The sequence below is a fragment of the Rattus norvegicus genome, chromosome 19 (assembly GCF_021556685.1).
Source record: "Rattus norvegicus strain SHRSP/BbbUtx chromosome 19, alternate assembly SHRSP_T2T, whole genome shotgun sequence".
NCBI classification, from domain to species: Eukaryota; Metazoa; Chordata; class Mammalia; order Rodentia; family Muridae; genus Rattus; species Rattus norvegicus.
In genome coordinates, this window is record NC_141552.1 from 53,938,093 (window position 1) to 53,958,371 (window position 20,279).

The 20,279-nt window shown below is 44.6% G+C and overlaps 1 protein-coding gene across 3 annotated transcripts in view; it reads left to right on the forward strand.

The window, feature by feature from the left end:
- Cog4 (component of oligomeric golgi complex 4) overlaps positions 1-20,279 on the forward strand; it is a 33,732-nt gene that overhangs the window by 12,470 nt on the left and 983 nt on the right. For 2 of the 3 annotated variants that reach the window (NM_001108449.1, XM_087594882.1), the window contains 10 exon segments: positions 2,211-2,344; positions 7,279-7,397; positions 7,882-8,048; positions 9,698-9,863; positions 16,116-16,178; positions 17,519-17,635; positions 18,170-18,262; positions 19,406-19,489; positions 19,686-19,787; positions 20,145-20,273. In NM_001108449.1, coding sequence (NP_001101919.1) covers positions 2,211-2,344; positions 7,279-7,397; positions 7,882-8,048; positions 9,698-9,863; positions 16,116-16,178; positions 17,519-17,635; positions 18,170-18,262; positions 19,406-19,489; positions 19,686-19,787; positions 20,145-20,273 — 1,174 coding nt within the window. 3 annotated transcript variants of the gene reach the window in all.

The window sequence follows — 20,279 nt, forward strand, 5'->3', positions numbered from 1 at the left end:
ATGGCGATAGGCCTGAGACTTGAGTGAGTTGGAGTATAAGAAAGAGTGTTCCAGATAGGGTAAGGGAAGTATGTCCTAAATTCTGGAGAGATCCTGAAATGACATAATATGAGGGGAGCATTATAGAGTTAATCTCAGGTTGTGTATCAATAACTGTGGAGACTTTATGACCAAATACATGTTTTGGCCAGTTCCCTTCAGTGAGTAAAGAGAGCTTGTATTTATAATGTGAAATGAGGTTCAACTTCATTCTTGTTCATGTGGATATTAGTGCTTCTAGCACAGTTCTTTGAATGGATCATTCATTCCCCCATTCAGTTGTCTTAGTAGTCCCATTAAAAATCATTTGTGCTGGGGGCTGGAGAGATGGCTCAGAGGTTAAGAGCACTGGCTGCTTTTCCAGGGGTCCTGAGTTCAAATCCCAGCAACCACATGGTGGCTCACGACCATCTGTAATGGGATCTGATGCCCTCTTCTGGTGTGTCTGAAGACGGCTACAGTGTACTCAAATAAAATAAATAAATCCTTTTAAAAAAAAAAAATCATTTGTGCAGCAGGACCTCTATGAGTTTAAGACCAGCCTGGTATCTGGAGTGAAGTCTAGGACAGCCAAGGCTATATAAAGAGACCCTGTCTTTTAAAGAGCTGGCTACACACCTTAAATCCCAGCACTTGGGAAGCAGAGGCAGGCAGATCCCTGAGTTCAAGGCCAGGCCAGCCTAATCTACAAATCAAGTCCAGAACAGCTAGGCTCTGTTACACAGAGAAACCCTGTCTGGAGATGGGAAGAGCTGGTTGGCAATGGTACAAGCCCTTAATCCAAGCACTCAGGAAGCAGAGGCAGGCAGATTTCTAAGTTCCAGGCTATTCTGGTCTACAGAGCTAGTTTAGAATAGCCATGGCTACATAGTAAACCTTGTCTGAAAAAAAATCAGCTGACCGCCTTGGACTCTGTTCTATTCCACTTATACCTGTATCTTTACACTAGTCTGTACTAGTATAGCTTGGTGTGTGCAAGTGCAGGCTGTGTCTGTGCATGTGTATTTGTGCGAGTCCCCAGGCAGAGGAGGACTTTGAGTATCTTGTTCTGTTATTCTCCTCCTCTTGTACTCTCCACCTTGTTCACCTGAGACCATAGTCTTGAAGCTTGCTGTTGAGGTAGGCTGGTTGGCCAGTAAGCTCCCAGGACCCAGCCTCTCTACCACCACCACTCCCTTGTGACACTCCCAGGACCCACCCTGTCTGCCACCACCACTCCCTCGTGACCGTGACGCTGGAATCACAGCACAAGTGGCCATGCCTGAAGGTTTGGGTGGATGGTGGTTTGGTTTGGTTTTGGTTTTTTTGTTTGTTTGTTTGTTTGGTTGGTTTTTTTTTTTTTTTTTGGTTCTTTTTTTCGGAGCTGGGGACCGAACCCCAGGGCCTTGCGCTTCCTAGGTAAGCGCTCTACCACTGAGCTAAATCCCCAGCCCCTGGTTTTGGTTTTTTGAGACAGGTTTAACCTTGACTGTCCTGGAACAAGGCTGGTCCTACGAGGGCTGATGATTAAAGGCATGTACCACCGTCACCCAGCCTTTTTTTTAACATGGGTGCTAGGAATTCCAACTCGGGCCTTTACTTTGTGCAGCAAGCACTCTTAGGCAGGGAGCAGTCTCCCGCCCTGCAGTAAGTTGTGAAGTCCGCAAGTTTAAGTCTTCCCATTTGTTCTCAGGACTGTTTTGGCTGCTCACTGAGGTAGATAGATAGGACATAGTATAATGGTGTGTCCTAAATCTCATGGCTCAATTTGAGATTAGAGAAGTATATTTTCTCCACAGAAGCATAGGTAATTTTCCCATTGGAGGTACATGGTTGAGCCCTGGCAAGTGAAAACTGTGGGTGAAGCTGAGTGTAGTGGCACACATTTAATCCCAGCACTTGGGAGGCAGAAGCAGGTGGATGGTCTGCACAGTGAGTTCTAGGACAGCCAGAGCTACATGGAGAGACCCTACTAAAAAAGAAAGAGAGAGGATGATGGGGAGGGAGAGGGAAGGAAGGGAAGAAAGAAAAAGGAAAATGTGACTGATAGTCTTTGTAACAAACAAGGCAGCGCAGCCATCATCTGACAGAGCTACCCTTACGTACCTGGGTTAGGAGGAGGGAGTCTGTTCACTCTGTAGCCTTGCCGTTACAGGGACACAATGTTCTTATTCCTGTGCTCTGTGTCTCAGGGAGCTGGACCCCGTCTTGACTGAGGTTACCCTGATGAATGCTCGAAGTGAATTGTACTTACGCTTCCTTAGGAAGAGGATCAGTGCAGATTTTGAGGTGGGGGACTCCATGGCTTCAGAAGAAGTAAAGCAAGGTAAAACATACTTCTCATATTTGATAAGCAGTTGGCCCTGACTTGTCAAGTCAGAGTTCTTCCTAAGGAAGCCTCTCTTGACAAGCTTTCAGTGGGATTGTTCAGTGTGCCACACTTTAGAATTAGACTGGAATTTTAAAACTTCTAAACACTTTATATAAAGGCAAGGAAATTTGATGGCCTTTGATTTCTTACACCTTTCTCTATGCTCTGGTTTATAGCTAGACTTGGGAAGTGTGTCCATGTAAAGATTTAGATAATACAAAAGATCTGCTTATACTGGTGAACTTTTAAGTGACAGACGCTCTGGAACTGGGTAGTAGCCATTGTTGCACAAATAGAGTAAGTTGCTAAAGATCATTGGATACAGTAGTGAATTCTGTGGACTACAGGTCACACCTCAGTAAAAAGTACATAATACAAACAGAAAATAGAATTACACATCTAGTTCCCACACTGAGTTATGTAACGTGGAGACTCATGGAGTATCTGACATTCTTTGTGGCTTAGGTCAATAAAACACAGGAGGAGATTTACTTAATCAGTTTAAAGGGAATTACATACTTATTTGGAGTTAGGTACTTAGCAGTGTCAGAGATGGCTCACTGGCTAAGAGTACTTACTGCACAAAATGAAGATATGAAGTGGCTAATAAAAAAAAGGTGAATAGAGCTGGAGAGATGGCTCAGTGGTTAAGAGCACTGACTGCTCTTCCAGAGGTCATGAGTTCAATTCCCAGTAACCACATGGTGGCTCACAACCATCTGTAATGAGATCTGGTGGCCTCTTCTGGCCTTCAATCACATATGCAGACAGAATACTGTACATAAAATAAATAAATAAATCTTTAAAAAAAGTGAATAACAAAAAAAAAAAAAAAAAAAAAAAAACCACCTGGATGATGGTGGTGCATGCCTTTATTCCCAGCACTGGGGAGGCAAAGTCAGACAGATCTCTGTGAGTACAAAGCCAGGCATGTCTACATAGTAAGTTCCAGGACAACCAGGGCTACACAGAAAAACGCTGTTTTCAAAAAAAATAAATAAATAAATCGTCGGACATGGCCACATATGCTTGAAAGTCTACCTCTGTTCAGACCCCCTGTTGTATAGCATAATAACTACCAGCCACATGTGAGCGACTGTTGAAGTTAAAATCTACCTAGTGGGTTTTTAAGATTTATTTATTCATGTATTTTATGTACATGAGTGATCTGCCTTCAAGTACAGGAGAAGGAATTTATTTATTTGTTTACCTTTTTTTTTTTTTTTTTTCCAGAGCTGGGGACCGAACCCAGGGCCTTGTGCTTGCTAGGCAAGCGCTCTACCGCTGAGCTAAATCCCCAACATTTGTTTACTTTTTTAAAGATTTATTTATTATATAAATACACTGTGGCTGTCTTCAGACACACCAGAAGAGGGAATTAGATCTCATTACAGATGGGGTGTTGGGGATTTAGCTCAGCGGTAGAGCGCTTGCCTAGCACGCGCAAGGCCCTGGGTTCGGTCCCCAGCTCCGAAAAAAAAAAAAAAAAAAAAAAAAAACAGATGGTTGTGAGCCACCATGTGGTTGCTGGGAATTGAACTCAGGACCTCTGGAAGAGGTGTCAGTGTTCTTAACCACTGAGCCATCTCTCCAGCCCCCTGAAATTAAGATTTAATTAAAATCAAGTTGGGCATGGTACTGTATACCTTTAATTCCAGCACTGGAAGCAGAGGTGGATCTCTGAGTTCAAGTCCAACCTGGTCTACATAGTGAGTTCCAGGCCAGCCAGGACTATACAGGGAAAACTGTCTTAAAAAATAAACCAACAGGGCTGAAGAGATGGCTTAGTGGTTAAAAGTGCTGATTGCTCTTCCAGAGGTCCTGAGTTCAAATTTCAGCAACCACATGGTGGCTCACAACCATCTGTAATGGGATCTGATGCCCTCTTCTGGTTCTGAAGACAGCCACAGGGTACTTATATAATAAATAAATAGATAAATAAATAAATCTTTTAAAAAATAAATAAATTTAACTAAAGTTAAAATTTTAAAATTTAATTCCTTGATCCTTAGCCGTATTTGAAGTCTTAAGAGTTGCCATGAAGTTAGGCATGGTGGCACACTCTGATAATGCCAGTATTTGACAGACCTGGACTAGCAAGCCATTCTTTCGTGACAGAGTCCTAAGAAGGAAGATCCAGGGGATCAGAGATAAAAAGATAGAACAGGTGGGCTAGGAGACCTTGCCTGAGTGAGTCTTAGGCCAGGCAGGCTGATTAAATACAGCATCTTATGTGCGATTCTCAGGGAGAAATGGGACCAGGTCAACAGAAACTATCATATGACAGGACAGAGTCGACAGGAAGCTAATCAAACAATAATGCACTAGGGTAACGCAGGTCATTTGCAGAACATTACAGACTGAGTACACAGTGGCCTTGCAGTAAGAGTTGGGTTCTCAGGACCCAAAGCCATTCATAGCTTCCCCAAGGCGTAGGCCCCAAGCCATCACCAGCTCTGCCAAGCATATTCCTAGTTTCCTACATCAGGGCCTCAAGGACTATCTCCCAAGGCCCTGATTCCAGGCTATTACTGGCTCCACCAAGCGTATTCCTGGTTTTAGAGAAGGAGCTATGTTCCTTCTCCATTATCAGGGCCTTAGAGAAAGCCTTGGATTAGTTCAGCCCTCAGCACTTGTCTGAGATAGACATACCACTGCAAGCTTGAGTGTACCCTGGACTATCACCTCAGCCTAGGTTAGAGAGCCAGACTTCATTAATGGGGGAGAGATCTGCCATGACTTCTTTACATGTATATATGTTCACATGTGTGTGAAGGCCTAAAGTTAATACTGAGTATCTTCTTCAGTGAGACTTATATAGCCTCGCTGGTTTGCTCTCAGGATTCCCTATTTCCCTCTCCCAGAATAGGATTACAAGCAGGCTGCCACACTCCTCGGATTCGGTTTTGGTTTTGGTTTGAAATAGGGTCTCACTGTGTAACCCTGACTGGCCTGGAACTTTATAGACCAGGTCAGCTGGAATTTACAGAGATCTCCCTACCTCTGCCTCTGAGTGCTGGAATTGAATGTATGTGCCATCTTGCCTGACACTTTCCTCTGACTTTTTAACACGACTGCTGGGGAATCTGAATTCTGGTCCTGTGATTGTACAGGAAGCACTTTACCTACTAAGTCATTTCCCCAGCCATGCCATGGATTTGACTTCCTTTCTGGACAGCGTAATTAAAACATGTCTTTGGCTAGATGGCTCAGACCATGACAGTGCTTCCCCTACAAGCTTTATGACCTGAGTTCAATCCCTAGAACCTGTGATAGAAAGAAAGAGCTTTCTTTCTAGCAGTTGTCCTCTGACCTCCACCAGAACATATATATGCATGTATGGCCCACGCTTCCACACATTATTAACACACACAGAATAATATGTATAATATTTTAAAACTTGTACCGTCACAGATACTCCTATTGAGCAGCTAGGCAGTGATGACATAGAGGATGAAGGGCTTTATGACTAGTAAATTTTGGTCTTTACCCTGGAAATGTGCATCTTTAGACTTCTATGTCATCTTGGAGAAACTAATGAAAAGGCATTAAATTATTTGTACAAAATTGTTCACTATGGGAGAAGTGGGTCAACAGTTAAGAATCCTGGACTTGGGTTTTGTTCTTGGTACCCATGTAACTGCTCTCAACCGTCTGCAACTCCAGTACTAGGGAAGAGGTTCCCTCTTCTGGCCTCCATAAGTACCAGACAATCGTACATTTACATGCAGGCAAAACACCCAGACATACATAAATGTAAATCTATTTTTTAAATGTTCAGTATTTTCTTCAATTACTATTTCCAGTTATGAAAGAAAAATTTAGAAATAACCCATGTGTTAGCTGAGGTAGTGCATGCCTTTGATCCTAGCACTCAGGAGGCAGAAATAGGCAGATCCCTGAGTTCAAGACCTACCTGATCTACAGCAAGTTCTAAGGGTAGCCAGGAATTCACAGAAAAACTTTCTCAAGAAACCAAAACAGAAGAAAAAAAGGAATGAAAGAAAGAAAAAACCCTGGTGTCTAAAACTGGAGTTAGGACTGTAGGTGGTGGCCCACACCTCTAATCCCAGTGCTCTGTAGGCAGAGGCAGATAGATCTCTGTCAAAATGGTTCAAAATGTAGTAAGATACGATCTCAAAACATAAACAAGTAAAATTAAAATAATACGAATTATCTAATAATTAATAAAATGTGCAGTGGTGCTGGGTACAGTGGTCTGTAATTGCAGGACTTGGGAGGCTAAGGCAGAAGAGTCATCTATTCTGTTCAAGGCCCTGGTTTCATTCTAGTTTCCCAGGCTAGAGATGACTAAGGGGCGAGAGAGGTAGTTCAGTGGGTAAGAGTGCTTGCAGATCTCCCACAGGTCCAGAGTTTGGTTCCTAAGGCTTGTTGGGCAGCTCACAACCACTTGTAAAATAGCCCCAGAGATGCTCTCTTCTGGTCTCTGCAGTGATTCATTAGCCTACACATAAACACACACATAAATAAATAAATAAATAAATAAATAAATAAATAAATAATCAAGCAATCAAAAAGTCTTTAAAAATAATTAAGCTGGGGCTGGAGAGATTGCTCAGTGGTTAAGAGCACTGACTATGCTTCCAGAGGTCCTGAGTTCACATCCCAGCAACCACATGGTGGCTCACAACCATCTGTAATGGGATCTGATGCATCCGAAGAGAGTGACGGTGTACTCACATAAATAAATAAATGAAAAAAATTAAGCTACAGAAAAAGATGTTGAAAAATGCTATCTATACTGATTTTAATCATGGAAAATATGCACCTGCTTGGGAAAAAGACTAGAGAGGAACTTGAAAAATGAAAAGCCTTGCTCTTTCCGTCTTGGGGAAAAAGTGAATATTCCTTTCTTGGCTGTCCCCTAGAGCACCAGAAGTGCCTGGACAAACTCCTCAATAACTGCCTATTGAGCTGTACCATGCAGGAGCTAGTTGGCTTCTATATTACCATGGAGGAGTACTTCATGAGAGAGACTGTCAATAAGGTAGGACATTAGGATACGTCTCTGCAAGTGGGGCTTCCTGTCCAAGAAGCCAGGCTGAAGGAAATGGCTGGGACCTGACATATTTCTTGGTCCTGCTTTGAAAGTACTTTTGGATCTAGTAAGAAGACATCTCTGAAGTTGTCATGCTCTTCACATTCCTAGCTGGGTCTTTCCTAAAGATTACAAAAGAACAGCTTAGCTCTTATGGCGCCTACTTGTTCCCCACCTCCCTGCAGATATATGGGGTAGGGCCTCTCCTATGTCTAACATCCCAGGTAATGGATATTGCCAAAGGAAAGGCCCCAAATACTGCTTTCTAACGTCGTAATCTTTTTTTTTTTTTTTTTTTTTTTTTTTTTTTTTTTGTCAAGCTGTGACCAGCATGGACAAAATATAAGAAATGGTTCAGAGACAGGGCTAGTATAACCAGAATTATCTAGAACATCAGATCTGGATACTCACTTAGGACTTTGCCTTTTGATAGGCTGTGGCTCTGGATACCTATGAGAAGGGCCAGTTGACATCCAGCATGGTGGATGATGTCTTTTACATTGTTAAAAAGTGCATTGGGCGTGCTCTGTCCAGCTCTAACATCGACTGTCTCTGTGCCATGATCAACCTTGCAACCAGAGAGCTGGAAGCTGACTTCAGGTAGTGTTGACGCCCTTTCTGCTTTATGGGCATAAAAGTTCTAGTTTTATTTGATTCCTTGTCTTATTTGTTTCTTTCCTTTTTTTTACTGGTTATATTTGGTTCTAAACAAGATTAAGCTATCTGAGCCTGATGGCACATGCCTTTAATCTAAGGAGGCAGAAGCAGGTGGATCTCTGAGTTCAAGACCATCCTGCTCTACAGAGTGAGTTCGAGAAAAGCCAAGGACTCAGGAAAACCCTGTCTCAAAAAGGAAAAAAAAAAATAGAGATATGTTTCTATTCCAAATATAACATCCTAAGCTCAGGGAAACTATCAGCCAAATATCTTAAGTGCCTAATTTCCATTTATTTATTTATTTATTTATTTATTTATTTATTTATTTATTTATTTATTTATTTAATGTGGATGAGTACTCTGTCTTCATTCACACCAGAAGAAGACATCAGATCCTATTACAGATGGTTGTGAGCCACCATGTGGTTGCTGGGAATTGAACTCATGACCTCTGGAAGAACAGTCAGTGCTCATAACCACTAAGCCATCTCTCCAGCCCAAGTGCCTAATTTCTAATACTTAACCTAATTCACTAAAGTATGTTGAAGGTGTCATTACCCTCAGACCCAAAAGAAAAGCAAGTGGTTTAGATAAGAGCAGTGGTTATAATGACATTCATAGTTTCTATAAGCCAAGCACTATACCAACACCCTCCGCCCTCCCCCTTATACTTTCATTTTTTTGAGACAGGGTTTCTCAGTGTAGCCCTGGCTATCCTGGAACGTGGCTCTGTAAACTGGGCTAGCCTCAAACTCAAGAGATCTGCCTACCTTTGCCTCTTGAGTGCTAGGACTAAAGTTGTGTGCCACCATGCCTGTCCCCACCCCCATTTTTTATTGTATAAAAACTTTGATGTGAGACAGATGATATGGCTCAGCAGGTAAAGATATTTGCTGCTAAATCTAATGATCTGAGTTTAATCTCCAGAGCCCACACCGAGTGGAAGGTGAACCAATTCCTGCAAGTTGTTCCCTCACCTCCACAAACGTGCTGTAGCATTGCTGCCCTCACAAAATAAATAAATATTTAAATAATGATATAGAAACTATGCTTTCTGTTCTGTAAATGTAGAACTGGGGCCTGGAGAGATTATATTGTGACCTTTTGTCATGGTCCCAGACCTCTTAAGAAGTAAAATAGAGAACTCAGTACTAACTTGACTCAAAAGTGTTTCAGCTCCTGCATGGGACTGCATCTCACTAAGCTTTACTCTGTCCTCTTTGCAGTTCATTGGTGATAAATGAAAGCCTGATGGAGAAATAAACAGTAGCTAGAAGCACAGTGACACTGTCAGGGCCACCATGGACAGTGTATTTGCTGAAGACAGGTCCATCCTACCCTTCCCCCAGCCTTGCTGTTCAGTACATGATGGCTGGTCTTTTTCTTTTTTCCTGTATTTTATAAAAAGAAGTGACCGGTCTCCTCTATATACTCTTAGTATCTTTGAGCAAGTACTGGTTGCTGTCCTGTCCTGGCCCCTGATGTCCCCCACAGTAGTCTCCACCCCCAAAGAGTAGTTGGGGTAGTGGGTGCTCTGTTCTTGCTGTCCTGTAGGCCAGGGTGAACACTGCATATGCCTTTCTGCCCCACAGGGATGTTCTATGTAATAAGCTAAGAATGGGCTTCCCAGCCACCACCTTACAGGACATCCAGCGTGGGGTGACGAGTGCCGTGAACATCATGCACAGCAGCCTCCAGCAAGGCAAGTTTGACACCAAAGGCATCGAGAGCACTGATGAAGCCAAGCTGTCCTTCCTGGTAGGTGGCCATGAGGCTGGTGGCTGGGGCAGACTTTCTTAAGGGTTATTGTAAATTTGAAATAGATTTGTGGCCAAGGCTGGTCTTGATCTTGCTACATAATGAAGGATGACCTTTAACTTCCGTCTTCCTGCCTTTGCCTTTGGAGTGCCCCATTTCAGCAGTGGTGGCTCAACTGACCCACATTTCCAGACCCCTTGAAAGGTTATACTGTAACTCCTTAGTCATATCATAAAAAGCCTCAGGGTGAAGACTTTTTCTCTAGAACTTAATTGAAAAGGAAAACACCTTTAAGGAGAGTTTCTCTAGGTTCTGAAACCACTTCTTGCCAGAAACCTGCTCTAAGTAACCAGAGGCAGAATATGTACTTTTTTTTCCCTTCTTTTTTCTGAAAACCTAGGTGCCTTACTTCTCAGTGTTCTTTCCAAAGCTCCTTTTACAAGCAATTAAGGGGCTCCATGGTGTATGCGTCCCACAAACCAACTCTAACAGCGGTGCCAGGCTTTTCTGAGGGAAGGCCGACAATCGAGAGCCCTTTGCCTCACAAAACTGCTTTTCTAGTAACTTCCTCTTTGGAACATGCCTGTAATCTCAGCATTTGGGAAGCTGAGAAAGGTGGATCATGAATTCAGGGTTGTCCTGGGCTCCTATCCAGACTGTCTCAAGGAGGGTAGGGGACATTTAGCCTCACAGAGTCAAAGAAGAGAGTAATGAACCAGTGAGCCTCCCCACTGTGTGGTAAGAGGAAAGAGGGGCCTGAAAAGATGAAAGCGTTCGTACGGGGCAGAGAGTTTGTGACACTAAAGGACACAGAAAAGACGCTGACGCTACGATCCAGTCTCTCTGCCCATGCTCACTGACGTGAATAGGAACAATGCTATCCTGGTCACTTGTATTCTCTCCTTCACATCCACTAGACTTGAGCTTAGTGCCTGAGGCCTAAAGTGAAGGACACTGAAGCTGAGCTCTCAGTCAATAATCTGCCGATAGATCGAATACAAAAGTGTGTCCATGAAGTTCAGGGTGCTCAGCTACTCTCAGATTTAGGTTCTTGATCTCAGAGACATTGGCTCTAACTTTACTGAAACCTTAACCATTACAAGGAAATCACACTAACTAGTCACCAGACACATCTAACATGGTTATTTTAGCTCCCTGTCCTCTTGTTGACATTGAAAAAATTTCCCAGGGTTGGGGATTTAGCTCAGTGGTAGAGCGCTTGCCTAGGAAGCGCAAGGTCCTGGGTTCGGTCCCCAGCTCCGGGGGAAAAAAAAAGAAAAAATTTCCCTTGAGACAGGTATAGTGATTGACACCTTTAATCCCAACACTCAGGAAGCAGAGGCAAACAGATCTCTAGAAGTTCCAGGCCAACCAAGGTTACTTTGTCTCAAAAAACAAGAAGAAAACACTGCTGTTGGTATGAGTTCCATCTGTCCAAGCTAGCTGTATGATATCACGGGTGCTGTCCAAAAAGAGGAGCAACCCAAACTTGGTAGTATACACCTGTAACCCAGCATTTGGGAGGCAGAGACAGGAAAATGAGTTGAAAGACAATCCTGGCTATTTAGGAAGTTCAAAGTCAGCCCTGTATACATCAGACCTTGTCTTTTTAAAAGTGGGGAGGAGGGAAGGCTAGAAATAGGGGTGCCCGTTTTTACTATCAGCACCGGAAGCTCAGGGCCTGGTCTACATAGAGAGTTCCAGGACAGCCAGGGCTACAGAGCCAGACCCTGCCTCAATAAGGCACATCCATCCACACACATAGTACACACACAAAGAAGTAATAACTTTAACTAAAAAGAGAAGCTCCAAAAGATATTTACTTATCAAATGTATTTCCTTTTAAAAACTTTGCGAAAAAGGCCCAACAAACGTTGTCACACTCTGACGAACTTACACTTTTAGCTTTGCTTGCACACTATTTCCTTTTTTTCACAGAACTTATTATTATTATTTATCATCATCATCATCATTCATTCATTCATTCATTCATTCATTCTGCCATGCTGGACTCAGAAACACTCAGGCCTCTTGGGACCTATCACATTAGCGCTCCATGTCTTTGACTAGGCATCTGTTTGTTTTACTTGGTTTTTGTTTGCTTGATTTTTTTTTTTTTTTTTCTCGGAGCTGGGGACCGAACCCAGGGCCTTGTGCTTGCTAGGCAAGCGCTCTACCTCTGAGCTAAATCCCCAACCCCTTGCTTGATTTTTTTTTTGTTTGTTTGTTTGGGTTGGTTTTTTTTTAAGAATCATTTATTTATTTTATGTGTATGAGTACACTGTAGCTATTTTCAGGTACACCAGAAGAGAGCATCAGATCCTATAACTGATGGTTGTGAGCCATCATGTGGTTGCTGGGAATTGAACTCAGGACCTCTGGAAGAGCAGTCAGTGCTCTTAACCTCTGAGCCATCTCTCCAGCCCATTTTTGTTTTTTCAGTGCTAGAAATTGAACAGAAGGCTTCACATGTGCCAGGCAAGCACACTGCTCCTAAAATATGTCTCCCGATGCTTGATCTGAGCCAAAGTCTCACCAACTTACTTAGGCTTGCCTGGTTGCTCCATAACCCAGGCATGTCTTGCAAGTACACCTGCCTTCCTCAGCCTCTGAGCGGCTGGGTTACTGGCACAGGCCATAAGCCTAGTTGGTCTTTTGTTTCGAACCTCTTAACCTAATCCATCTGCCTTTTGTAGTTCTTTTCTACCACATGACTTCTCCCATCCCCAAGGCTGGCCACTGAGTGCCTTGGCTCTCATTCATCGTTCCCTGGGAATCTTCCAGTTACACAGTTTCATTGTTTGGCTTTGTTTTGTTGGATTCTTTTCAAGACAGGCTTTCTTTATGGAGCCCTAGCTGTCCTGGAACTTACTCTGTAGACCAGGCTGGCCTTAGAGATCCACCTACCTATGCCTCCCAAGTGCTGGGACTGCACCACCATCGATAGGCTGACAATTTCATTGTTAGGAGACCCACATGAGGGGGGTTGAGGATTTAGCTCAGTGGTAGAGCGCTTGCCTAGTAAGCCCAAGGCCCTGGGTTCGGTCCCCAGCTCCGAAAAAAAGAACCAAAAAAAAAAAAGGAGACCCACATGAAAAAGCCAAAACAAAGGTGGTACTGAGTGCTTGGTGACAGATTTCTAGTTTTTCTGGTTCCAAACACTTAGAATGTCATCCCCCCCACTACAAATTCTTCTTTGGCATTTTAGTTGTGAGCCTGACCTTTACTGCCTGAGCCATGCCCCCAGCCCACAGAGCCTACTTGTATGACACTTTGATTCATTTAGCTGTCAAAAGGAATCCCCCAACTCTATAATCCCATTTTCTATAAGCAGGAGCTAAACCCAGCGAATCCATGTTTACAAAGATTGTCAGTCCAAAGGAAACTCTAAAAATCAATACCCAACCCTTTTTCCTCTCATGACAATTATTTCTTGGTGCCCTAAAGTGCCTGGGAATCACTTATGTTGTAACAGTATAGTTGTTTTTCTGGAAACATTCAATGTTAGCAGGCTTGTGTTATGGCTTTAGTTCCCTTACGCAACCCCATTCAGCGTGGTCTAAGTGGCACAGTCAGCAGTGTGGTTTCTCAGTACTGACTGCATATGTCAACTAGAAAAGTACTTCAATCCTTGTGGATCTGGGACTCTCCATTTACCCTAAAATCCCTAAGTTCTTAGTTGTGACTCCTGCCTGCCATCTTCCTGGGCCATGCCACCTACTAACCAGGTTGAGGCAGTGAGACTCTCCCAGATATGTTAATCCTGCCACCCACAGTCTCTATTACCAATATCCCAGGCCATAGCCTGGCTTATATAGCATCACTGCCCTAAAACATACTGCCAGAAACTGGACATGGTGGCACACATCTGTAACTTCAGGAGGTAGAGACAGAGTCCAGAGTTCAAGGCCAGCTTCAGCTTCATTGCAAGTTTGAGGCCAGTATAGGCTATAGGAGACCCTCTTAAAATTGCCATGATGGGGCTGGAGAGATAGCTCAGCGGTTAAGAGTGCTGACTGCTCTTCCAGAGGTCCTGAGTTCAATCCCCAGCAACCACATGGTGGCTCACAACCATCTATAGTGGGAATCAAATGCCCTCTTCTGATGTGTCTGAAGACAGCTACAGTATCTTCATATACATTAAATAAATAAATCTTTTTAAAAAATTGCCATGATGGTGCTGGAAAAGTGGTTTATTAATTAAGATATCTTGTTTTTAACTTTTTAAAGATTTATTTATTTTGTGTATATGTAAGGTACCCTGTGAGTGCCAAGAACTAAACCTAGGTCCATTACAAGAATAATGAATATTCTTTTATCTGCTGGGCCATCTCTCCTGACCCCACATATATGAGTTTTGCCTGTATGCATACATGTGCACATGGGCATGCCTGGTTTCTACTGAGATCAAAAGATGATGTCAGGTCCCCTATAACTGGAATTATGGATAGTTGTAAGGTACCATGTAAGTGCTAAGAAAGAAACATAGGTCCTCTGCAAGAATGACAAATACTCTTTTAACTGCTGGGCCATCTCTCCTGGCTGCACATTATGCTGTTCTTGTGGAAGAAAGTTCCCTTCCCAGCACCAGCATGGATGGATGGTGGCTTACAACCATCTATAACTACAGTTCCAGTGGTTCTGATGCCTGGACTCTCGGCCTCTCTACCAGACATATACATGCTTACACGCACAATTAAAAAAAAATTCTTGTCAGGCATTCCTCTAGTACTTGGGAGGTAGAGGCAGTGAGTGGTCCTTGGCTATAAAGGGAGTTTGAGGTCAACAGGACTGATGATATGAAACTGCCTTAAGGAGGGCAAGGGAAGCCTGGGATGTACCTTAGTGGCATGGCCTGCATTTGATCCTGAGCACCACAGGTGGGAAGAAAAGGAATATGACAGGGAGCTAAGGAGAGGCTGATAAAGTGGTGAGGTGGTCCCATCAGTTACAGAGAGTGGAAGGTGAGCATTCTAGCTTTGTAAATTCAGTTCAACCATCATCTTCACCGGGGAGCCTTCCTGAGTACCTCAAACCAAAGATGCATCCTTCAGATGGTCATAGTTGATAGTTGTCCGTTATCAAAGATGATTTCATGTGGTCCAGGTCGGCCTCAATTCACTATATAACCAAGGACAACTTTGAATTTCTGATTTTCATGCCTCTGCTTCCTGAGTACTAGAATTATGTGAGCTCTTCCATATCTGATTTATGCAGTGCTGGGAATAAAACCCAGGGGTATACGTATGCTCTGTAAACACTCTACCTACTCAGACACATCCCTTTACTGCTTTTTGTTTCCCCAAGAGGTGTGCATGTGTGTGTGTGCGTGCATGCGTGTGTATTGTGTGCTTGTGTGTGTGATTAAATGCACATGGTACAGCAGGGTACGTGTGCCTTTCATTAGAGTGCAGAAGAGCAATGTGGAGCTCTTGGAGCTGTAGTTATGGCGTTGTTGGTGCTGGCATACAGACTCTAGTCCTCTTGATCACGTAGTAAGCTCTGAGGTGTCTCTCCAGTCCACTTCCTGCTTTGATGACCAGTCTCAGAGACATGTGAGTCATGAAAAAAGGAGCCCTTAGTCCACACTAGGGGCTCATTCCTACTCTAGTGTTGTGAGCTTTCCACTGTGAATTTGTTTCCATCCCTGTTTTATTTTTTATCGTAGTGTTATCACTACCTGACTTTGTATGATAAGTATCAGAGGCCGGAGGCTGGGCCAGGGCTGGGTGCTAGGAACTCAGTCCAGGGTTTTGCTCCTGCTCAGCACACGTGCTAGCACTAAAGCGTAGTGCCTGCTCTCAGGGCGTGTGCGTTGCCTGCTCTGCTGCAGTGTTGGTTGGTTCCCCCTCACTATCCAGAAGAATGCCTTGCTCATCACAAGTGTTCAGTATGTTTGCAGTCCTTACCGAGGCCTGCTACCTTAATGTCCAGGACTTACCACGTTCCTGTTCGCCTGCATTGTTCCTGGTCTATAAGTAATGTGGAGCCTGGGGTGTGATACCTCTGCAGTCAACATGGTTTTCTGCTTTGGTATTGGGAACAGGAGAAAGCATGAGCCTGGCTTCCCATTCTGAGCCAAGATCTGAGCATCCTGCCCAATAACAGTGCTGTGGGCTTTCCTCAGGCTGAAACTCACGCTTGTACTTCTCTGAGCCTCATGAACCATAACTGTCAGACATTCGAGTAGCGTTTGAGTGGTCAGCAAGCCCAGTGAGCAGGAAGTAACATTCCTTTTCCACCATCTTGCAGGTGACTCTGAATAATGTGGAAGTCTGCAGTGAGAACATCTCAACTCTGAAGAAGACTCTGGAGGTACAAGGGAAATTGTCTTTCAGGGTTTTTTATTACTTTATTTTATGTATAAGTACTCTATCTCATACACATGGTGTAGACCACCATGCCAGAAGAAGGGAACAGATCCCTGTAGAGATGGTTGTGAGCCACCATGTGTTTTCTGGGAATTGAACTCAGACCTCTGGAAGAACAAGCAGTCAGTGCTCTTAACCACTGAGCCATCTCTCCAGCTCCCTGCTGTCATTTTTTTAAGAGGGCTGCAGAGCATAGTAGAAATTTCTTGGGCCTTGAAGTTAGATATTAGTATGTTCAAATCTCCACTAGACATCTAACCACTTAGGAGGCTGTAGGCAAGTTCTGTTTAAAGTTTCCTTAGCCTCAGTTGTAAAAGAGAGGTAATGACCTCTACCATGACACTGTCATGAAATGAATGTCCACTTGATACAGGAGAAGTATGTGCTAACAGTCTCCAATAGCAGGACCAGTCAGCATAGAGCAAGCGTTGTGAAGTATTAAAGTGAGGTCCTAGTTACATCCCACTCTCTGACTCAGAAAGGAGGAAAGCTAGGGTCCTGCCACCTAGGTGGACACTAACAGGAGGATACTTTAAAGCAGAAGGAAAGGGCTGCCTATATATACTGTTGTAACCTTAGAGTTGGGCCTGAGTGTGTGTGAGCGCACACTAGTGTGCATGTGTTTTAAAGGAGGGCAATAACTTTATTTACCGAGCTTTTTACAGGGACGGTTTCTCTGTGTAGCTCTGGCTGTCTAACCTACCTTTCCTTGAGATAGGAAAGAAAGAAGGATAGAAGGGAGAGAGATCTCTGAATCTAATTTCTTTCTCGTTTCTTCTTGAAGCACACTACTAATAAACTACAATCAACCCCTCCCTGAACCACCTCCACCCCACACCTATAGGGCTCTAGCATCTACAAACCTTGGAAAAATTCCCAGAATTTCAAATGTCATCCAGTCGCAGAAACTATCCACCCCTGCTAGAGCAGGAGGCCATCATGCTGAGCTGCTGCAGACAGTCAGAGGCAGCCACATACCCCACGCCTGGTTAAAGTGAAAACTGTTACAGTTCTGTGTTTCTAAAGAAACCAACATTTCAAAATTGTAACCGCAGTATGTATCTGTCCTCATAGAAAGGGGAACTGACGGGGTTGGGGATTTAGCTCAGTGGTAGAGTGCTTACCTAGGAAGCGCAAGGCCCTGGGTTCAGTCCCCAGCTCTGAAAAAAAGAACCAAAAAAAAGTCTCTGTTGCGACAAATGGCTACTTTGCACATTGACCCTCTCTGTCACTACTCACACGATGACATGAACAGTCAGTTTCTAAAGCTGTGTTTTCCCCCAGAGTGACTGCACCAAGCTCTTCAGTCAGGGCATTGGAGGGGAACAGGCCCAGGCCAAGTTTGACAGCTGCCTTTCTGACTTAGCTGCTGTGTCCAACAAATTTCGAGACCTCTTGCAGGTAAGCCTAAGTTCCAGCTGCTGCCCTGATGCCCTGAGAAGCCTGTTAGCTGACTTACCATGGACCTCACTGTGTGCAGAAAACGAGGAGAAGATGGGGCAAGGGCAAAGCATGCCAGCCACCTGCAACTAAAGCATGCACATCCCTTGCAGCTAAAGGGCCTACTGTTCTTGTCTTAGCACATATCACATGAACAAGCTAGCATCTGTTCCTTTAGAATCTCTGCTTGGCCCGAAGATGACAAGAGCTCTCAGAAAATGTTCAGAGGAGTAGAACCACATGGTTTCATGATACTTGACCGTAGCCACAGGCACTGAAATCACCTTTTGAGATTTACAAAGACAATCCTAGTACCTTATCTCTGGACCCAAATCTGCACAGATCTGGAAAGGGGCACATTCCTGGCTTTTATATCCTGACCTCCATTACAATTCTTGAAGTTACTGCTGGGACTCTCAGCTGCTAAAGAGAGGGGTGCACGATAAGGTAAGAGGTGGTGTATGAGCTGATGTGTCTCTGTCTGTCCTGCTGCAGGAAGGGTTGGCGGAGCTCAACAGTTCAGCAGTCAAGCCGCAGGTGCAACCTTGGATCAACACTTTTCTCTCAGTCTCACACAGCATCGAGGAGGTCAGCCTGACCATAGCAGTCATCAAAGACAGTGAATCATCTGAGCAGACTAGACCTTAGTGCTGCCAACCCACTTCCACCCATCCAAGACTACTCCCAGCCCACCTCCACCCCATCCAAGACTACTCCCAGCCCACCTCCACCCATCCAAGACTACTCCCAGCCCACCTCCACCCATCCAAGACTACTCCCAGCCCACCTCCACCCAGACTACTCCCAGCCCACCTCCACCCATCCAAGACTACTCCCAGCCCACCTCCACCCAGACTACTCCCAGCCCACCTCCACCCATCCAAGACTACTCCCAGCCCACCTCCACCCCATCCAAGACTACTCCCAGCCCACCTCCACCCATCCAAGACTAGGCTCCTCCCAGGAAGTAGCTTGCGCATGGCTCAAGAGACATGTGAAGGGACCTTCTAATATTACTCATCTAATACTGAGGCATTTTGCCCCACCTATCATAGACCTTCTGTTTTGTTTTTGGTTTTTTGGTTTTTGTTTTTTGAGATAGAGTCTGTGTAGCCCTGGTTAGCCTTGAACTCTGAGTTCTCTTGAGTTCTGCCTGTGTCTGTCCCCCAAGTGCTCTGCCACTACACCCAACCCTATAAGGGCTTTATCTTCCCAGCCCAGCCTTGCCCCAGTATCTGAAGCACTGCTGCAGCCACACTGTTAGCTTGATGTAAGAACAGGTCCAGCCTGGGCGTGAGGCTGGTTTTCTGAGTTTGGTTTGCTTGGGTTTTGGTTTTGAATGGGAGTTGATTGACTGATTTTTATTTTTTTATTTTATTTTATTTTTTTGAGACAGGGTTTCTGTGTAGCCCTGGGTATTCTGGAATTTAATTTGCTCTGTAGACCAAGCTGACCTCAAACTCACCGAGATCCACCTGCCTCTCCCTTCTGAGTGCTGGGATAAAAGGTGTGCACCGCCACCGCCTGGCTGAAAGGGGGATATTTTTATTTATTTTACTTTTTTCAAGCAAGGGTCTCATCTCCCTGTGTAACCAATGCTGACATCAAACTTAGGGCAGTCTTGGCTCTGAGGTTACGCCATGCCCACACAGGCTGATTTTACTTAACTGGGCAGAGGAACTAAGGAACTCAGAAAGAGGTCCTTGGCAACCCACTTTCTTCTCACAATAGGAAGAATTCAACGACTATGAGGCCAATGACCCCTGGGTACAGCAGTTCATCCTCAGCCTAGAACAGCAGATGGCAGAGTTCAAGGTGAGTGTTTGTGGGATTGCCCATTCTGCCCTCACCAGCATCCTGTGGCCTGCCACTCTTGCTGTAGAGCCAAAGGCCATACTGAGTGGCGGCCCGTGGAGACACTGCCTCTTCACGAACTGTCTCACTGGAAGACCCTCCGTGTTAAAGGCAGAGGAGCCTGACAGGACTCCGGCTGATAGAAGCTTTTGTGCAGGCCAGCCTGTCCCCGGTCATCTATGACAGCCTAACTGGCCTCATGACCAGCCTTGTTGCTGTTGAACTGGAAAAAGTGGTTCTGAAATCCACCTTCAACAGGGTAAGTTCAAAGGAACATGGGCCTGCAGCTTCCTCCTAGTAAGTCATAGCCTTTGTGCTACCAGCACACTCTGCTTATCCAGACCCTGTTCTGTCTGGCTCCCTCTTCTGTTGTTGTTGTTAACATTTATTTATTTGGAGGGAAGCACATGCCACGGTGCATGTGGACAACCTGTTTTGGTTCTCCATGTGGGTTCTGGGAATCAAGCCCAGACCATCGGGGTTGGTGGCGAGTACTTCTTCCTGCTGAACCATCTCCTCAGCCTTTGCCTCCCAGTTCTGAGGGCCGCTGAATTCTAGTTCTGCTTCATCATGGGGTGGGGCCTCAGAGACAAAGTTCGTGTTCACTCTCCTGTAGCTAGGTGGTCTGCAGTTTGACAAGGAACTCCGGTCACTCATTGCTTACCTTACCACTGTGACCACCTGGACCATCCGAGACAAGTTCGCCCGGCTCTCCCAGATGGCTACAATCCTTAATCTAGAGCGGGTATGT